At 45.7% G+C, this 19,427-nt stretch overlaps 1 protein-coding gene across 9 annotated transcripts in view; it reads right to left on the reverse strand.

The window, feature by feature from the left end:
* The window catches only part of NF1 (neurofibromin 1), a 738,710-nt gene that overhangs the window by 367,224 nt on the left and 352,059 nt on the right, over nt 1–19,427 (reverse strand). For all 9 annotated transcript variants that reach the window (XM_063953658.1, XM_063953661.1, XM_063953657.1 and 6 more), the window contains 6 exons: nt 11,300–11,413; nt 4,847–4,926; nt 3,737–3,860; nt 3,117–3,363; nt 2,520–2,593; nt 2,331–2,414 (listed from right to left, as the gene is read on the reverse strand). In XM_063953658.1, coding sequence (XP_063809728.1) covers nt 2,331–2,414; nt 2,520–2,593; nt 3,117–3,363; nt 3,737–3,860; nt 4,847–4,926; nt 11,300–11,413 — 723 coding nt within the window. The remainder of the gene's footprint in view (nt 1–2,330; nt 2,415–2,519; nt 2,594–3,116; nt 3,364–3,736; nt 3,861–4,846; nt 4,927–11,299; nt 11,414–19,427) is intronic.

Raw genomic sequence — 19,427 nt, forward strand, 5'->3', positions numbered from 1 at the left:
CGTGTACCATTAGCCATTTTAAGTGCGACTCTTAACCCATATCTATACAGATATATGCAAGTATCAGTGTCTCCTACTGAGAATATCTACAAATCATTGAATGACTAAAACACATCCCACTTATATTTATACATGTAAATATTCGGAGAAACAAAGTTACTGAAAAACATACAGATGTGTCCTCATACAACTAGCCTGATTATGTCATGCAGTTAGAAATGCCTGACATGAGTTCGCTGTCAGGTACCTTGAGACTGCTAGAATTGGGAGTCATTTTTTGCAACACTGTGCAGCTAGGATGCATCAGGAAATTATGCTGATTAAATTGATACACAACACTCATATCTGTGTATGACTGAGCCTCTGAATCGGTGTATGAAGTACTACAATGCAGCAGTTTTTTTCCAATGCAATATCCGTTGTACTCCATACACAGATGGGTCTGGGACTTAAGGTTGACACCAATTACGTCAACGCCACTTAGGTCGACACACATTAGGTTGACAGCCAAAATGTCGACATGTACAAGGTCGACATGGAAAAAGGTCGACAAGAGGTTTTTTTTTGTTTTTTTTACTGTTTTGGTGTTGTTTTCTTCATACAGTGACTGGGAACCCCAATTAGTGCACCGTGTCCCCTCGCCATGGTTACCGTTCCCAATTGTAGTCCACGTAGATCATAAAGTATGACAAAGTTCAAAAAATTAAGAAAAAAAATGGTGAAAAACCCATGTCGACCTTTTGTCCGTGTCGACCCATCTCTGGTGTCGACTTAAGTGGTGTCAACCTGGAGTCCGGATACCATACAAACATAGGATATATTCAATTTCAGTCGGAAACTGCCGTCTTGTCGGACTGTTTCAGGTCGAAAGGGGTTCCGACCAATTCATTGCCGGCACATTTTTTCCGACAAGTCGGAATTACCGAATTGTCGGAAAGCACGCAGGTCGGCGGTTTTAGCCACGATCCACGTGTTGCCGGAAACGCGGCTAAATCCGACAGATTTTAGCCCCGTTTCCGACAATGTCAATCTGACTTTAAAAAAAAGTCGGGTTGGCATGTCGGGAACGGATTTGGCGGCGGCATTGAATACTCGCATGTCGGATCCTTTCCGTCGGGAAGGATACGACATGAATTGAATATACCCCTTAATCACACACAATATATGTCATGTATCAAATTAATCAGCAGTGTGTCATGATGTGTCCAAGCTGCATGGTTTTGCAACTAAGATGCATTTTCGACAAAAAAAAAAAAAAAAAAAGATGTCCGGCGCTAGCAAAGTCTCACGGAATCTGGCGTGCCGAAAAGGGCTGTTTGGTGTGACTGCAGCAATGATATATGAGGACACATCTGTATGTATCCTATTTTCAAAGTTTAAACTCTTTAACAGTCTACTTATGGCACACAAAATGATAATGACAATACATTAAAAGGTTTTGTTTCATAACTTGTGTTCATTTGAAAGTCATTCATCATGGTCTTTTGGGTGAGGGAGAATAGTACCATCACATGCATAATTCAAATGGTACATGTTCAAACTAAGGCCGGTATCCTATTACCTGCGGTAATTTGTCACGCAAAAAAAAATCTTTTACCGCAATAAAAGCCTGATGGTCGTTTGGGCTATCTGATTAGAGCCTGTCTGTTTTTTGTGGGAAATTACCCTATATTGCACAAAAATACATAGAATCTGCAGAAAGCCACAGTACTGTGCAAAAAAAAAAAAAAAAGACCCACTCATCATGGATGTGGTTTTGCAAAAGAAAATTCCTGTTGAGCACTGGCATCGCGGTTTATAGGACAGCACTGTTAGCGGTAATTAGCCACGGTAATTTACCACAGCTAATAGGCTATCAGTCTAAACTTGTTTATCTTCTCCACCTGTCCTGGTTAATTTGATATAGGACACCTCTATATTGTGTTTAATAAAGACTGTATACAGATCTTGTATTGGGAAAAAAGCTGTGGCTGCTACACTGTAGTACTGCGTATACAGCTTCAGAAACTCGTTGCACAGATATATAAAAGTGTCGCACATGAAATGAATCCTGGTGAATCCTAGTCACATTTTTGGTAAAAAAAAAAAGGCATCCAATGCTAGCTGAGTCTCACGGGACCTGGTGTGAAGAGAGGGGCTGTTTGGCATGACTGCAGCAATGTTCTAAGACGACATATCTGTATATATTTTATATTATATAGGGTTAAATATTACTCATCCAATTTGTACTGTACTTATTGTATTGTAGTTACAAGACAGATTAAAGCAAATCAACAAAATAAAAGTAAATGAATGAAAATAAACAGCAATCTGGAAACTTGACACTGTACCTGCCCATCTTCCAATTTAGTCTTTGGAAAGTTTAGAATCAGCTTTGTTGCTTGCTCCCACTTTGCATGAGTATCTTCCCATGCCTTAAAGAGTAACAGAATAAAAATGAAGTAGTACTTTATTATAATATACAGACACATGAGCTGTATCCTTTGTGTGAACGGCTAACAGGATGATAGGAGACTCACCTCCGTGTTTCCAGCAGTGGGATGTTCTATTCTCCTCAGTAAGGCCATGACTCGCTTCTGTAGAGCTGCTCGGCCTGACGTGCACACAAAGATAGAATAACAAACTGATGTGAAAAGGCAAACTTTCTACAATTATGTATTTATGTAATTCTGCCAGCTATAAAAAGGCAAAACATTAATAATTGCATCCCAAAGAAAGTGATTGGAGCAAATAAAAAACACGAAGTCTAGAGTCTTTCACAATAAATAACTCTGAATCAGAATAAAGAGAGCCTTTCCCTCCATTATCCAGATCTAAACATCTATAGCACAGGTTCTCAAACTCGGTCCTCAGGACCCCACACAGTGCATGTTTTGCAGGTCTGCTCACAGAATCACAATTGAAATAATGAGCGCTACATGTGGTCCTTTAAAAATGTGTCAGTGAGTAATTAATACACCTGTGCACCTACTGGGTTACCTGCAAAACATGCACTGTGTGGGGTCCTGAGGACCGAGTTTGAGAACCTCTGATCTATAGGGAAAAAGCGTTTTCTTGACAAAATACATGTAGCCTTCTTTGTTGTTTAAACAAAGTAAGGCGCTAAAGATCCTTACCAGTTGACATCATGTTGCTTACAGACGCAAACTCCATGAAGGTGTTGTAATTTGGCAAGAAATTGTGGACAGAAACTTCATCAACGCCACACCGGATGTCTGCCTCCTCACACAGGCTTCGGAAACAGGACATTGCCACTAGAACTGCCTCTATGTCTGGACTCCAGAGAAACATGTACAGGGCAACCTCCAGTTTAGTGTGGGCTTGACGGCATATTGGGATTCCACTTCCAGCTGCAGCATTTTCCTAAGGGACATAGACACAAAGGGGCTGTGAATGCTTATTTCATTGCCAATGAAGCTTTTTAGTCACGTTTAAAAAGGTCTCAATAGTGTACTGCTCCTCCATAAAGCGAATGTTAAGCTGGTTCCAAATATCTGTCTTAGTACACACAGAAAGAAAGACTGACATATTTGGGTTAAGTAACCAAACAAGTCATAAAAACAAAGGCATTCATTAGAAACAAATTATATACAGAACTAGAATACTGGTCACACAGGCGATAGCGGCTACTCGCCACTAGTGACAGTGTAGACTTCAATTTATTCACCACACTAAATTAATCAATCTTCCAAGTATAACCTTCAGATTATTTCAAAAAGCAGATTTCTATGAATACCTTATTTTTAAGTAGAAATTTATTTCTGCAGATCAGAATTTCTCGCAGCCATTTCAAGACTTCTGTGCTGTTTAGCATCTGGTGCCCCGTCAATTTCTTACAGATGTAAAAAATCATTTGTGAGCTATTGGGGGGAAAAAGAGCACCTTTAATCATAAAGAAACATCTATTATTTTTATTAACTCATGCAGCATACGCTTATGAAACGAAGGCTTGGTGGCAGCATGCAAACGTGGTACCATACTGGCGGTAGGATACTATATTTCTATGTTACCAATATGTTAGAACTTACATAAAAGTGAACATAAAGCAATGTGGCAAGGGAAAAGAATACATACTGCAACATCTAAAGGGCAGTACAATTTAAATGTGATGTACCCATGTAGTAAATGCATTAGGTCTATTGTTTATTTCTAATAAAAACAGCCAAATGAAAGAATACCTTACTGCAGCAACTTACAACTACATACCACATTATAATTAGATCCATTTCAATTGTCATACCTTTGATTAATTCAGGAGTAAACATATTGGTTGCTAAGCCACCATGTTGACCTAAAATCTACTGCTGGTACCTAAATGTTCTTGTTTTACAAACTTCTGTGCTAGTTTGTGTATAAACTGAGCTAGCTATTTTACCGAACATGAATCCGTCCCAGATACCTTCATTTAAATAAAACTACATGTGCCTGTTTATAATGGTTACTTGTATGGCACGATCCTACACTCCATTTATGCTTTCCTTCAGCCGACTATGCCTACTGGCAGTCTAAACTCCACTGATTTAGTAGTCTCTGGACAACAATGGTAAACAGCTTCACATCACAGAAAATTTAATCTATTTTAGCAAATTAAATCCATGCCAAAGAAGCCACACACTGCTACCGTATACAGCATTCCTAAGCACCATACCCATTTTTTAGCTGTTTGTAAGTAAGCAACACTTGTAACTGTCCTCAGAAATCAAGTTTCATCCTTTAACTGAACCAACTGACAACTTACGATAATCTGTTAAACGCAGAAATTTCACAGACCATGGGTTTCATCTTCCAGTCTGAAATGCAAGACAAGCAGTAATTCCTTCAGTAAAGGAAAGCATGTTTAACTCACCTTATTTCCCAAAATGTCTCTATTGGTGCATCAGGGTTCCAAAGCTCAATGCTGTCAGACTGATGCAAGACCAACAATGCCTATATTTCACAGAGAAATAAATCAGGAAAATGTGTTATTTCCCTTTTAAGTTAATTTATCTAATTGCCTGAAGTTACAAAGTTAATTTACCAAAGCTGTTATAAGTGATTGTGGATTTAACCACAAGATATGTTGACCATTTGGAAGCCTAGACATATAGTTTACCTCATAGGGGAAAACAATGAGTAGACGATAGGCAATTTAAAAAATAGGAATTTATTACCTACCGGTAATTCCTTTTTCTCGTAGTCTGTAGCGGATACTGGGGAATAATATAGAACCATGGGGTATAGATCGGGTTCACTATTAAATAAAAAAATAAAAAAATAAGAATTTACTTACCGATAATTCTATTTCTCATAGTCCGTAGTGGATGCTGGGGACTCCGAAAGGACCATGGGGAATAGCGGCTCCGCAGGAGACTGGGCACAAAGTAAAAGCTTTAGGACTAGCTGGTGTGCACTGGCTCCTCCCCCTATGACCCTCCTCCAAGCCTCAGTTAGGATACTGTGCCCGGACGAGCGTACACAATAAGGAAGGATTTTGAATCCCGGGTAAGACTCATTACCAGCCACACCAATCACACCGTACAACTTGTGATCTGAACCCAGTTAACAGCATGATAACAGAAGGAGCCTCTGAAAAGATGGCTCACAACAACAATAACCCGATTTTTTGTAACAATAACTATGTACAAGTAATGCAGACAATCCGCACTTGGGATGGGCGCCCAGCATCCACTACGGACTATGAGAAATAGAATTATCGGTAAGTAAATTCTTATTTTCTCTAACGTCCTAGTGGATGCTGGGGACTCCGAAAGGACCATGGGGATTATACCAAAGCTCCCAAACGGGCGGGAGAGTGCGGATGACTCTGCAGCACCGAATGAGAGAACTCCAGGTCCTCCTCAGCCAGGGTATCAAATTTGTAGAATTTAGCAAACGTGTTTGCCCCTGACCAAGTAGCTGCTCGGCAAAGTTGTAAAGCCGAGACCCCTCGGGCAGCCGCCCAAGATGAGCCCACTTTCCGTGTGGAAAGGGCTTTTACAGATTTTGGCTGTGGCAGGCCTGCCACAGAATGTGCAAGCTGAATTGTACTGCAAATCCAACGAGCAATCGTCTGCTTAGAAGCAGGAGCACCCAGCTTGTTGGGTGCATACAGGATAAACAGCGAGTCAGATTTTCTGACTCCAGCCGTCCTGGAAACATATATTTTCAGGGCCCTGACTACGTCCAGCAACTTGGAATCCTCCAAGTCCCTAGTAGCCGCAGGCACCACAATAGGTTGGTTTAAGTGAAATGCTGAAAACACCTTAGGGAGAAATTGAGGACGAGTCCGCAATTCCGCCCTGTCCGAATGGAAAATCAGATAAGGGCTTTTACAGGATAAAGCCGCCAATTCTGACACGCGCCTGGCCCAGGCCAGGGCCAAAAGCATGACCACTTTCCATGTGAGATATTTTAACTCCACAGATTTAAGTGGTTCAAACCAATGTGACTTTTGGAATCCAAAAAAAAAAAACTACATTGAGATCCCAAGTGCCACTGGAGGCACAAAAAGGAGGCTGTATATGCAGTACCCCTTTTACAAACGTCTGAACTTCAGGGACTGAAGCTAGTTCTTTTTGGAAGAAAATTGACAGGGCCGAAATTTGAACCTTAATGGACCCCAATTTCAGGCCCATAGACACTCCTGTTTGCAGGAAATGTAGGAATCGACCCAGTCGAATTTCCACCGTCGGGCCTTACTGGCCTCGCACCACGCAACATATTTTCGCCAATTGCGGTGATAATGTTTTTGCGGTTACATCCTTCCTGGCTTTGATCAGGATAGGGATGACTTCATCCGGAATGCCCTTTTTCCTTCAGGATCCGGCGTTCAACCGCCATGCCGTCAAACGCAGCCGCGGTAAGTCTTGGAACAGACAGGGTCCTTGCTGGAGCAGGTCCCTTCTTAGAGGTAGAGGCCACGGATCCTCCGTGAGCATCTCTTGAAGTTCCGGTTACCAAGTCCTTCTTGGCCAATCCGGAGCCACGAATATAGTGCTTACTCCTCACCATCTTATCAATCTCAGTACCTTGGGTATGAGAGGCAGAGGAGGAAACACATACCCTGACTGGTACACCCACGGTGTTACCAGAGCGTCTACAGCTATTGCCTGAGGGTCCCTGGACCTGGCGCAATACCTGTCGAGTTTTTCCCAACGGTTTATAATCCTGTGGAAGACTTCTGGGTGAAGTCCCCACTCTCCCCGGGTGGAGGTCGTGCTGAGGAAGTCTGCTTCCCAGTTGTCCACTCCCGGAATGAATACTGCTGACAGTGCTATCCCATGATTTTCCGCCCAGCGAAGAATCCTTGCAGCTTCTGTCATTGCCCTTCTGCTTCTTGTGCCACCCTGTCTGTTTACGTGGGTGACTGCCGTGATGTTGTCCGACTGGATCAACACCGGCTGTCCTTGAAGCAAAGGTCTTGCTAAGCTTAGAGCATTGTAAATGTCCCTTAGCTTCAGGATATTTATGTGAAGTGATGTCTCCAGGCTTGACCATAAGTCCTGGATATTCCTTCCCTGTGTGACTGCTCCCCAGCCTCGCAGGCTGGCATCCGTGGTTACCAGGACCCAGTCCTGAATGCCGAATCTGCGGCCCTCTAGAAGATGAGCACTCTGCAACCACCACAGGAGGGACACCCTTGTCCTTGGTGACAGGGTTATCCGCTGATGCATCTGAAGATGCGACCCGGACCATTTGTCCAGCAGGTCCCACTGGAAAGTTCTTGCGTGGAATCTGCCAAATGGGATTGCTTCGTAGGAAGCCCCCATTTTACCCAGAACCCTTGTGCATTGATGCACTGAGACTTGGCTCGGTTTGAGGAGGTTCCTGACTAGCTCGGATAACTCCCTGGCTTTCTCCTCCGGGAGAAACACCTTTTTCTGGACTGTGTCCAGGATCATCCCTAGGAACAGAAGACACGTCGACGGAACCAGCTGCGATTTTGGAATATTGAGAATCCAATCGTGCTGCCGCAACACTATCTGAGATAGTGCTACACCGACCTCCAACTGTTCCCTGGATCTTACCCTTATCAGGGAATCGTCCAAGTAAGGGATAACTAAAATTCCCTTCCTTCGAAGGAACATCATCATTTCGGCCATTACCTTAGTAAAGACCCGGGGTGCCGTGGACCATCCCTACGGCAGCGTCTGAACTGATAGTGACAGTTCTGTACCATAAACCTGAGGTACCCTTGGTGAGAAGGGTAAATTTGACATGAAGGTAAGCATCCTTGATGTCCCGAGACATCATGTAGTCCCCTTCTTCCAGGTTCGCAATCACTGCTCTGAGTGACTCAATCTTGAATTTGAACCTCTGTATGTAAGTGTTCAAAGATTTTAGATTTTAGAATCGGTCTCACCGAGCCGTCTGGCTTCGGTACCACAATAGTGTGGAATAATACCCCGTGTTCCCTGTTGCAGGAGGGGTACCTTGATTATCACCTGCTGGGAATACAGCTTGTGAATGGCTTCCAAAACTGCCTCCCTGTCCGGGGGAGACGTCGGTAAAGTCGACTTTTGGAAACGGCGAGGGGGAGACGTCTCGAATTCCAATATGTACCCCTGAGATATTACCTGAAGGATCCAGGGGTCTACTTGCGAGTGAGCCCACTGCGCACTGAAATTCATTGAGAACGGGCCCCCACCGTGCCTGAGCGTGTAAAGCCCTAGCGTCATACTGAGGGCTTGGCAGAGGCTGGAAAGGGTTTCTGTTCCTGGGAACTGGCTGATCTCTGCAGCCTTTTTCCTCTCCCTCTGTCACGAGCAGAAAAGAGGAACCTTTTGTCCGCTTGCCAACAAAGGACTGCGCCTGATAATACGGCGTCTTATTTTGAGAGGCGACCTGGGGTACAAACGTGGATTTCCCAGCTGTTGCCGTGGCCACCAGGTCTAAAAGACCGACCCCAAATGTCCCCTTTCAAAGGCAATACTTCCAAATGACGTTTGGAATCCGCATCACCTGACCATTTTACTGGTAGAATTGGACAACGCACTTATACTTGATGCCAGTCGGCAATTATTCCGCTGTGCATCATGCATATATAGAAATGCATCTTTTAAATGCTCTATAGGCAATAATATACTATCCTTATCTAGGATATCAATATTTCCAGTCAGGGAATCCGACCATGCCAACCCAGCACTGCACCTCCAGGCTGAGACGATAGCTGGTCGCAGTATAACACCAGTATGTGTGTAAATACCTTTTTTTGGATACCCTCCTGCTTTCTATCAGCAGGATCCTTAAGGGCGGCCATCTCATGAGAGGGTAGAGCCCTTGTTCTTACAAGCGTGTGAGCGCCTTATCCCCCCTAGGGGGTGTTTCCCAATGCAGCCTAACCTCTGGCGGGAAAGGGTATGCAGCCAATACTTTTTAAGAAATTATTAATTGTTATCGGGGGGAAACCCACGCATCATCACACATTTTATTTCTCAGATTCAGGAAAACTACAGGTAGTTTTTCCCTCACCGAACATAATACCCCTTTTTTGGTGGTACTCGTATTATCAGAAATGTATAAAACATTTTCCATTGTCTCAATCATGTAACGTGTGGCCCTACTGGAAATCACGGTTGTCTCTTCACCGTCGACACAGGAGTCAGTATCCGTGTCGGCGTCTGTATCTGCCATCTGCCTGACGGCCTATGAGACGTCTGGACAGGCACAAGCTGAGTAGCCGGCTGTCTCATGTCAACCACTGTTTTTTTATATAGAGCTGACACTGTCACGTAATTTTCAACAGTACATCCACTCAGGTGTCGACCCCCTAGGGGGTGACATCACTGTTACAGACACTCTGCTCCGCCTCCACATCATTTTCCTCCTCATACATGTCGACACACACGTACCGACACCCAGCACACACACAGGGAATGCTCTGATAGAGGACAGGACCCACTTAGCCCTTTGGGGAGACAAAGGGAGAGTTTGCCAGCACACACCAGAGCGCTATATATGTATAGGGACAACCTTACAATAAGTGTCTATCCCTTATAGCTGCTTATATCTGTTATTTTGCCAAATAAGTGCCCCCCTCTCTTTTTTTACCCTGTTTCTGTAGTTGCAGGATGCAGGGGAGATTCTGGGAGCCTTCCTACCAGCGGAGCTGTGTTGGAAAAATGGCGCTGTGTGCTGAGGAGATAGGCCCCGCCCCCTTCACGGCGGGCTCTTCTCCCGCTTTTTACTGGAAAACTGGCAGGGGTTAAATACATCCATATAGCCCAGGAGCTATATGTGATGTATTTTTCGCCAACTAAGGTAAATTCATTGCTTCCCAGGACGCCCCCCCCCCAGCGTCCTGCACCCTCAGTGACCGGAGTGTGAAGTGTGCTGAGAGCAATGGCGCACAGCTGCAGTGCTGTGCGCTACCTTATGAAGATAGGAAAGTCTTCTGCCGCCGATTTATGGACCTCTTCTTGCTTCAGCATCTGTAAGGGGGCCGGCGGCGCGGCTCCGGGACCCATCCATGGCTGGGCCTGTGATCGTCCCTCTGGAGCTAATGTCCAGTAGCCTAAGAAACCCAATCCACTCTGCACGCAGGTGAGTTCGTTTCTCTCCCCTAAGTCCCTCGATGCAGTGAGCCTGTTGCCAGCAGGTCTCACTGAAAATAAAAAACCTATTTAAACTTTTACTCTAAGCAGCTCAGGAGAGCCACCTAGATTGCACCCTTCTCGTTCGGGCACAAAATCTAACTGAGGCTTGGAGGAGGGTCATAGGGGGAGGAGCCAGTGCACACCAGCTAGTCCTAAAGCTTTTACTTTGTGCCCAGTCTCCTGCGGAGCCGCTATTCCCCATGGTCCTTTCGGAGTCCCCAGCATCCACTAGGACGTTAGAGAAAATAGTGTGTGCTGGCTCGATCGCCCTCTCGAGTCCCACGACGCAGGCAGACTGGTTGCCGACCAGTGCTGCCTGGAAATAACAAACTAACAAATTTCTGAAGAAAACTCTCGGGAGAGCACCCGGCTCCTTAGGCAAATTTTCTAAACTGAGTCTGCTGGGAGAGGCATAGAGGGGAGGAGTCTTCACACACTATTGATTTCTTAAAGTGCCAGGCTCCAGTGGACCCGATCTATACCCCATGGTAATATACTATTCCCCAGTATCCACTAGGACGTTAGAGAAAATAACTTGGCTCCGTTTCTCTATGCAGTCACAAAGTGTCTCCGTTGTGGCAGAAAAAGCTATTGGGGAGGGAGGGTGGTGTGGCTACCACTGTGCATGGGACAGACCTTCTACAATTATATAAATGGTATTTCTTGCAAGAGATATACTGTATATGTAATTTGCCTTAAACAATAAAAATACCCAGATCCCTCACCTCCATGGCTTCTTGGGCTATCTCGGGCATGTTCGTCTGTGGGACAAGCTGCACCAATCCATTAATTAACTCTGCGGTACTGTTCTGTGTGTCAGGCCCAGCTTTTCCAGAGTTCTGGAAACAAAGTAGAAAGAATACAGAAAATATAAGCAAATAACCACATTTCAATATGTACTTAGATTTTTTAATCTATTTGAGTAGCAAGAAGCGGATAAGCCAATCATGGAAAATATGCCTTTATGCCCTTTCTAAAAATGTAACAAAATTTGTAGCAAAATGCTGGCAGGGGGGTGAGGGGCGAGCGCAACAAAGCCCATTGCGGGCTCTCTGCGCTCGACACAGGTTCTAGTCCTACTCTATTGGTATCGAGAACACCCACGAGTGGGAATAGACCCTGTGGGTCAGCATCCCGACTTCCCGCATTTTTAGTGTTCGGGATCCCGGCGTCGACATGCTGACCGCCAATATCCTGAGCACCAGTAACATAACCGCATCTCTTATATTGCAGTTGTATCATAATCATGAATTGCTTTTTTATTTTTATCTTGAGACAATTTGTAAATGGTATGATCAGTTCTGTAACAAGTTGTTACTATTTTTTTTGCGGTGACTAAATAAAAATAAGATTTTAAACCTACCGGTAATTCTTTTTCTCCTAGTCCATAGAGGATGCTGGGGACTCCGTAAGGACCATGGGGTATAGACGGGCTCCGCAGGAGACATGGGCACTATAAAGAACTTTAGAATGGGTGTGCACTGGCTCCTCCCTCTATGCCCCTCCTCCAGACCTCAGTTAGAGAAACAGTGCCCAGAGGAGACGGACAGTACGAGGAAAGGATTTTGTTAATCTAAGGGCAAGATTCATACCATACCAGCCCACACCAATCACACCGTATAACCTGGAATATACGCAACAAGTTAACAGTATGAACAAAACAGTATCAGCTAACGACTAATCTTAACTGTAACATAACCCTTATGTAAGCAACAACTATATACAAGTCATGCAGAAATATGTCCACACTGGGACAGGCGCCCAGCATCCTCTACGGACTAGGAGAAAAAGATTTACCGGTAGGTTTAAAATCTTATTTTCTCTTACGTCCTAGAGGATGCTGGGGACTATACCAAAGCTCCAAACCGGGCGGGAGAGCGCGGATGACTCTGCAGCACCGATTAAGCAAACATGAGGTACTCATCAGCCAGGGTATCAAACTTGTAGAATTTTGCAAAAGTGTTTGAAACCGACCAAGTAGCTGCTGGGCAAAGCTGTAAAGCCGAGACGCCTCGGGCAGCCACCCAAGAAGAGCCCACCTTTCTAGTGGAATGGGCCTTTACCGAATTTGGTACCGGCAATCCAGCCGTAGAATGAGCCTGCTGAATCGTGTTACAGATCCAGCGAGCAATAGTCTGCTTAGAAGCAGGAGCGCCAACCTTGTTGGCTGCATACAGGACAAACAGAGCTTCTGTTTTCCTAATTCGAGCCGACCTGGCTACGTACATTTTTAAGGCCCTGACTACATCAAGGGATTTGGAATCCTCCAAGTCTCCCGTAGCCACAGGCACCACAATAGGTTGGTTCATATGAAACGATGACACCACCTTAGGCAAAAATTGAGGACGAGTCCTCAACTCTGCTCTATCCACATGGAAAATGAGATAGGGGCTCTTATGAGACAAGGCCGCCAATTCGGACACCTACCTTGCAGATGCCAAGACCAACAACATGACCACCTTCCAAGTGAGAAATTTTAACTCAACAGTTTGAAGAGGCTCAAACCAGTGAGATTTTAGGAACGTTAAGGTCCCATGGTGCCACTGGGGGCACAAAAGGAGGCTGGATGTGCAGCACTCCCTTTACAAAAGTCTGGACTTCTGGGAGAGAAGCCAATTCTTTCTGGAAGAATACAGAAAGGGACGAAATCTGTACCTTAATGGAGCCTAACTTTAGGCCCATATCCACTCCTGTCTGTAGAAAATGGAGAAAACGGCCCAAGTGGAAGTCTTCCGTAGGAGAATTCTTGGCTTCACACCAAGAAACATACTTCCTCCAGATACGGAAATAATGTTTCGCCGTCACCTCCTACCTAGCCTTTATCAGAGTAGGGATGACTTCCTCCGGAATACCCTTCCCAGCTAGGATTTGGTGTTCAACCGCCATGCCGTCAAACGTAACCACGGTAAGTCTTGGAACACGCAGGGCCCCTGCTGCAACAGGTTCTCCCAGAGAGGAAGAGGCCATGGATCTTCTGTGAGCAAGCTCCTGAAGATCTGAATACCAGGCCCTTTGAGGCCAATCTGGAACAATGAGTATTGTCTGCACTCTTTTTCGTCTTATGATTCTCATTATCTTTGAGATGAGAGGAAGAGGAGGGAACACATTGACCGACTGAAACACCCATGGTGTCACGAGAGCGTCCACCGCTACTGTCCGAGGGTCTCTGTACCTGGCACAATACCTCCGAAGCTTCTTGTTGAGGCGTGGCGCCATCATGTCTATTTGAGGAAGTCCCCAAAGACTTGTTATCTCTGCAAAAACTTCTTGATGAAGTCCCCACTCTCCTGGATGGAGATAGTGTCTGCTGAGGAAGTCTGCTTCCCAGTTGTCCACTCCCGGAATGAATACCGCTGACAGAGCGCTTACATGATTTTTTGCCCAGCGCAGAATCCTGGTGGCTTCCGCCATTGCCACTCTGCTCCTTGTCCCGCCTTGGCGGTTTACATGAGCCACGACTGTGACGTTGTCTGATTGACGTTGTCTGATAGTATCAGAACCGGTAGGTCGCGAAGAATATTCTCCGCTTGTCGTAGGCTGTTGTATATGGCCCTCAATTCCAGTATGTTGGTGTGTAGACAAGCCTCCTGGCTTGACCACAGTCCCTGAAAATTACTTCCTTGTGTGACTGCTCCCCATCCTCGGAGGCTCGCGTCCGTGGTCACCAGAACCCAGTCATGAATTCCGAACCTGCGACCCTCTAGAAGGGGAGTGCTCTGGAGCCACCACAAGACAGACACCCTGGCCCTGGGGGACAGGGTTATTTTCTGATGTATATGTAGATGGGACCCAGACCACTTGTCCAGAAGGTCCCACTGAAACGTCCTCGCATGAAACCTGCCGAAGGGGATGGCCTCGTAGGTCGCCACCATTTTCCCCAGTACTTGAGTGCATTGATGGACTGACACGTTTTTCGGTTTTAACAGATCTTTTACCATCTTCTGGAGTTCCTGGGCTTTTTCCCTCGGGAGAAAAACCTTCTTTTGTTCTGTGTCCAGAATCATGCCTAAGAAAGATAGCCGAGTCGTTGGAACCAACAGCGACTTTGGTAGATTTAGAATCCATCCATGTTGCTGTAGCACTCCCAGGGAGAGCGACACGCTTTTCTGCAACTGTTCCTTTGATCTCGCTTTTATCAGGAGATCGTCCAAGTACGGGATAATTGTGACTCCTTGCCTGCGTAGGAGCACCATCATTTCCGCCATTACCTTGGTGAACACCCTCGGGGCCGTGGAAATCCCAAACGGCAACGTCTGAAACTGGTAATGACAGTCCTGTACAGCGAATCTCAGGTATGCCTGATGAGGAGGATATATGGGGACGTGAAGGTATGCATCCTTTATGTCTAATGGCACCATAAAATCCCCCCCTTCCAGGCTGGAGATGACTGCCCTGAGCGATTCCATCTTGAACTTGAACCTTTTTAAGAACAGGTTCAGGGATTTTAGATTTAGAATGGGTCTGACTGAGCCATCCGTTTTCGGGACCACAAATAGGGTTGAATAGTACCCTTTCCCCTGTTGTGTTAGGGGAACCTTGATAATCACTTGCTGTTGACACAGCTTTTGAATTGCAGCTAAAATTATCTCCCTCTCTGGGGGAGAAGCTGGTTAAGCCGATTTGAAGAATCGACAAGGAGGCACTTCTTCGAATTCCAGCTTGTAGCCCTGGGATACAATTTCCATCGCCCAAGGATCCACGTCCGACTGAACCCAGACGTGGCTGGAAAGTCGAAGACGTGCCCCCACCAGTGCGGCCTCCCTCAGTGGAGCCCCAGCGTCATGCGGTGGATTTAGTAGAAGCCGGGGAGGACTTCTGTTAATGGGAACTGGCCGCAGCAGGCACTGTTATCCCTCTGCCCTTACCTCTGGCGAGGAAGGAAGAGCCCCGACCTCTTCTGGACTTATGCGACCGAAAGGACTGCATCTGATACTGTGGAGTTTTCTTTTGCTGTGGGGGAACAAAAGGCAAAAAGGTAGATTTACCCGCGGTAGCTGTGGAAACTAGGTCCGCGAGACCTTCCCCAAATAAAACCTCACCCTTGAAAGGTAAAACTTCCATATGCCTCTTTGAGTCAGCATCAGCCGTCCATTGGCGGGTCCACAGTGCTCGCCTAGACGAGACCGCCATCGTATTTGGCCCTTGAACCTAGTAGTCCGACATCTCTCTGAGCATCTCTCATATATAAGACTGCATCTTTGATGTGACCTAAGGTCAACAAAATGGTATCCCTATCTAGGGTATCAATATCAGCTGACAAGGTATCTGTCCAAGCTGCTACCGCGCTACAGACCCAAGCCGATGCTATAGCCGGTCTGAGTAAAGCACCAGTATGTGTATAAATTGATTTTAAGTTTACTGTCTGCGATCAGCAGGATCTTTGAGAGCTGCCGTGTCTGGGGACGGTAGCGCCACCTTTTTAGATAAGCGCGTCAAAGCTTTGTCCACCCTGGGCGAGGATTCCCACCGTAACCTGTCCTGAGCCGGGAAAGGATACGCCATAAGAACTCTTTTGGGAATCTGCAGTTTTTTGTCTGGAGTTTCCCAAGCTTTTTCAAATAACGCGTTCAGCTCATGAGATGGGGGAAAGGTTACCTCAGGTTTCTTTTCCTTAAACATGTGTACCCTCGTGTCAGGGACAGATATGCAAAACATCTTTTATTGCAATAATCATATAATGAATACTTTTGGCCACCCTTGCATCATCGTAGTCGACACTGGAGTCAGAATCCGTGTCGGTATCAGTGTCTGCTATTTGGGATAGGGGACGTTTTTGAGACCCTGAAGGGCCCTGTGATGATTGACTCCCCGTATTATCCCTGGACTCTGCTTTGTCAAATCTCTTATGTAACAAGGTCACATTTGCATTTAAAACATTCCACATGTCCAACCAATCAGGTGTCGGCGTTGCCGACGGAGACACCACAATAGTCTGCTCCACCTCATCTCTGGGAGAGCCTTCCGCCTCAGACATGCCGGCACAGGCGTACAGACACCTCCCACACACACAGGGATTATATATATATATATATATATATATATATATATATATATATATAGACAGTTCCCCCAATAAGGCCCTTTGGAGAGACAGAGAGAGAGAGTATGCCAGCACACACCCAGCGCCAATAACACTGGAAACAAAATTTAAATAAACAGCGCTTTTATATAATCATATAGATAAATCTATACACTCACTGCGCCTTACAAGAGCCCCCCCCCCCCTCTTTTTTGCCCTCTTGCACCCGTGTTTAGCAGGGGAGAGTCCGGGGAGCTAGCTTCTGCAGTGTGCTGTGGAGAAAATGGCGCTGGTCAGTGCTGTGAGATCAAGCTCCGCCCCCTCAGCGGTGGGCTTCGGTCCCGCTCAAATTTATTTATACTGGCGGGGGATTATAAAATATAGTGCCTCCGCAGGCTATATATTCATATGAGCCAGTCCTAGAGGTTTATTGCTGCCCCGGGCGCCCCCCCTCCCCCCCTGCGCCCTGCACCCATCAGTGCCTGCAGTGTGTGTAGTGTGTGGGAACAATGGCGCGCAGCGTTACCTCAGAGAAGATCTAAAGTCTTCTGCCGCCTTTGAAGTCTTCTTTCTTCTTATACTCACCCGGCTTCTATCTTCCGGCTCTGCAAGGAGGACGGCGGCGCGGCTCCGGGACGAACAGCGAGGGTGAGACCTGCGTTCCGACTCCCTCTGGAGCTAATGGTGTCCAGTAGCCTAAGAAGCAGAGCCTATCATTTAAGTAGGTCTGCTTCTCTCTCCTCAGTCCCACGATGCAGGGAGCCTGTTGCCAGCAGTGCTCCCTGAAAATAAAAAACCTAACAAAATTCTTTTTCAGAGAAACTCTGGAGAGCTACTCTGTAATACACCCTCTCCCCTCAGGGCACAAAATCCAACTGGAGGAGGGGCATAGAGGGAGGAGCCAGTGCACACCCATACTAAAAGTTCTTTATAGTGCCCATGTCTCCTGCAGAGCCCGTCTATTCCCCATGGCCCTTACGGAGTCCCCAGCATCCTCTAGGACGTAAGAGAAAAGGGGATTTTTGGTTACTTACCATTTATTCCTTTCCTCAGAGTCATGCTGGAGGACACTGGACCATGGGAGTTGCTGGGGCTATAGGAGCTGGTACTTAAACTAGGAGTTTAAAACATACAATTATGCTTACACATCACATATAATGCATACCTCCCAACTTCTTAAGACTTTGAATCGGGACTGAAAAGAGGGAGGCGCTCAGACCCCATGACCCCTGTTCTCATTATTTTGGGGGCTTGTCCAGCGCTACAGAAATACTGCCATTTATCCTTATTACCAGATTACTGTATGTGCTTTTGTGAAATGCATTTGCCTAAGGGTTAATATGCATGTTATATATTCTGATAGTATCTGCCTATGAATCAGAAACTTATGCGAATTATAAAAGAACCGGTTCATTTTTTATAGAAGACCTGTTCCTCATATACAAAACTTCAATTAGGAGCTACACTTGTCTCTTTTGCTCCTGGTATGAAAAGAGCATTAACAGAGAGATCCAGATACACTGGCCTGTTTCCCATATACAACAGACCCAGGAGATGTCATACTAATATATGTCTGTCTCTTCTGCTCTTGAGATAAAATAAATAGTTTCACTCACAGTCTGTGGAAAAAAGACAGCACACTGTACATAACGTACTAAAAAAAGTTACCGGTATTGTTATAAGCTTAGAACTGAAGAATAGTTGAAACCTTATGCAACCAAGGATACAGATACCCATTACAAGTGTTCTGATAAACCAGGTCCAATTTTTATTTGCATTTACGCCTTGATGTGCAAAACTATAATTCACCAAAGCCAATGTGTACTAAAATAGACGGGTTTTATTGATGAGATTTGTAAAGGTGGGTACACACTATTAGATATATCTGCAGATCAATTGATCTGCAGATATATCTATGTACGGATCGGGCAGTGTGCTGTGCATACACACAGCCCGATCCGTCGGGAGACTGACGTCATGAACTGGGCGGGCGGGCGCTCGCGCCCGCCCAGTTCACCTGTCAATCATTGCCGGCCGCCGCAGCATGTGTACGGGCGGTCGGACGACCGCCCCGTAAACACACAGCGACGGGCCAATATATCGTTAGATATATTGGCTGTCGGCTGTGCTGCGCGGCCGACGCGATACGTCTGTGAACGACGGAGTTCACAGACGTATCGCCCGTACACACTGGCCGACGGTCCCGCGATGTATCGGCCGTTCAAGAGAACGGCCGATACATCAACCAGTGTGTACGGGCCTTAAGTCATTTTCACAGTGTTACTTCAAATGCACAATTATACATTATATGTGATGTGTAAACATAATTGTACGGTTTAAACTCAATAAGCAGCACATTTGGAACATCTCTTTCAAACCTACATTTAATATACCTGTATATCGAATACATATTAAATCAGCAGTCAAGAGTGCCCTTAAACAAGAGTCTTCTTTATTTCTCCGAGCAGTAGTAGTCTATACTTCTGACTCAGGGGAGTACCACCAACCCACATACATCTGGTGTATTATAGACAGATGTGGCTCCAATGAATGACATAGGTAGTTGGTTAAGAAAATAAACACAATTTTATTTTCTCGCTGTACCACCTTCTAGTGATGAGCGGGTTCGGTTTTACTCGGTTTTACTCGGTTCTCAAAACGGCATCTTAATGGCTCACGGATGTCACGTGTTTTGGATAGCCAATAAGGTTCTGTTTTGAGAACCGAGTAAAACCGAGTAAAACCGAACCCGCTCATCAGGCACCTTCCCGGTGCACCACACCCGAACTGGAGGTAAGGAAGGGACCTAGTGTGGAGCCACAACTCCTTTCCCA

This window comes from Pseudophryne corroboree, chromosome 2, assembly GCF_028390025.1.
Source record: "Pseudophryne corroboree isolate aPseCor3 chromosome 2, aPseCor3.hap2, whole genome shotgun sequence".
Lineage (NCBI taxonomy): Eukaryota > Metazoa > Chordata > Amphibia > Anura > Myobatrachidae > Pseudophryne > Pseudophryne corroboree.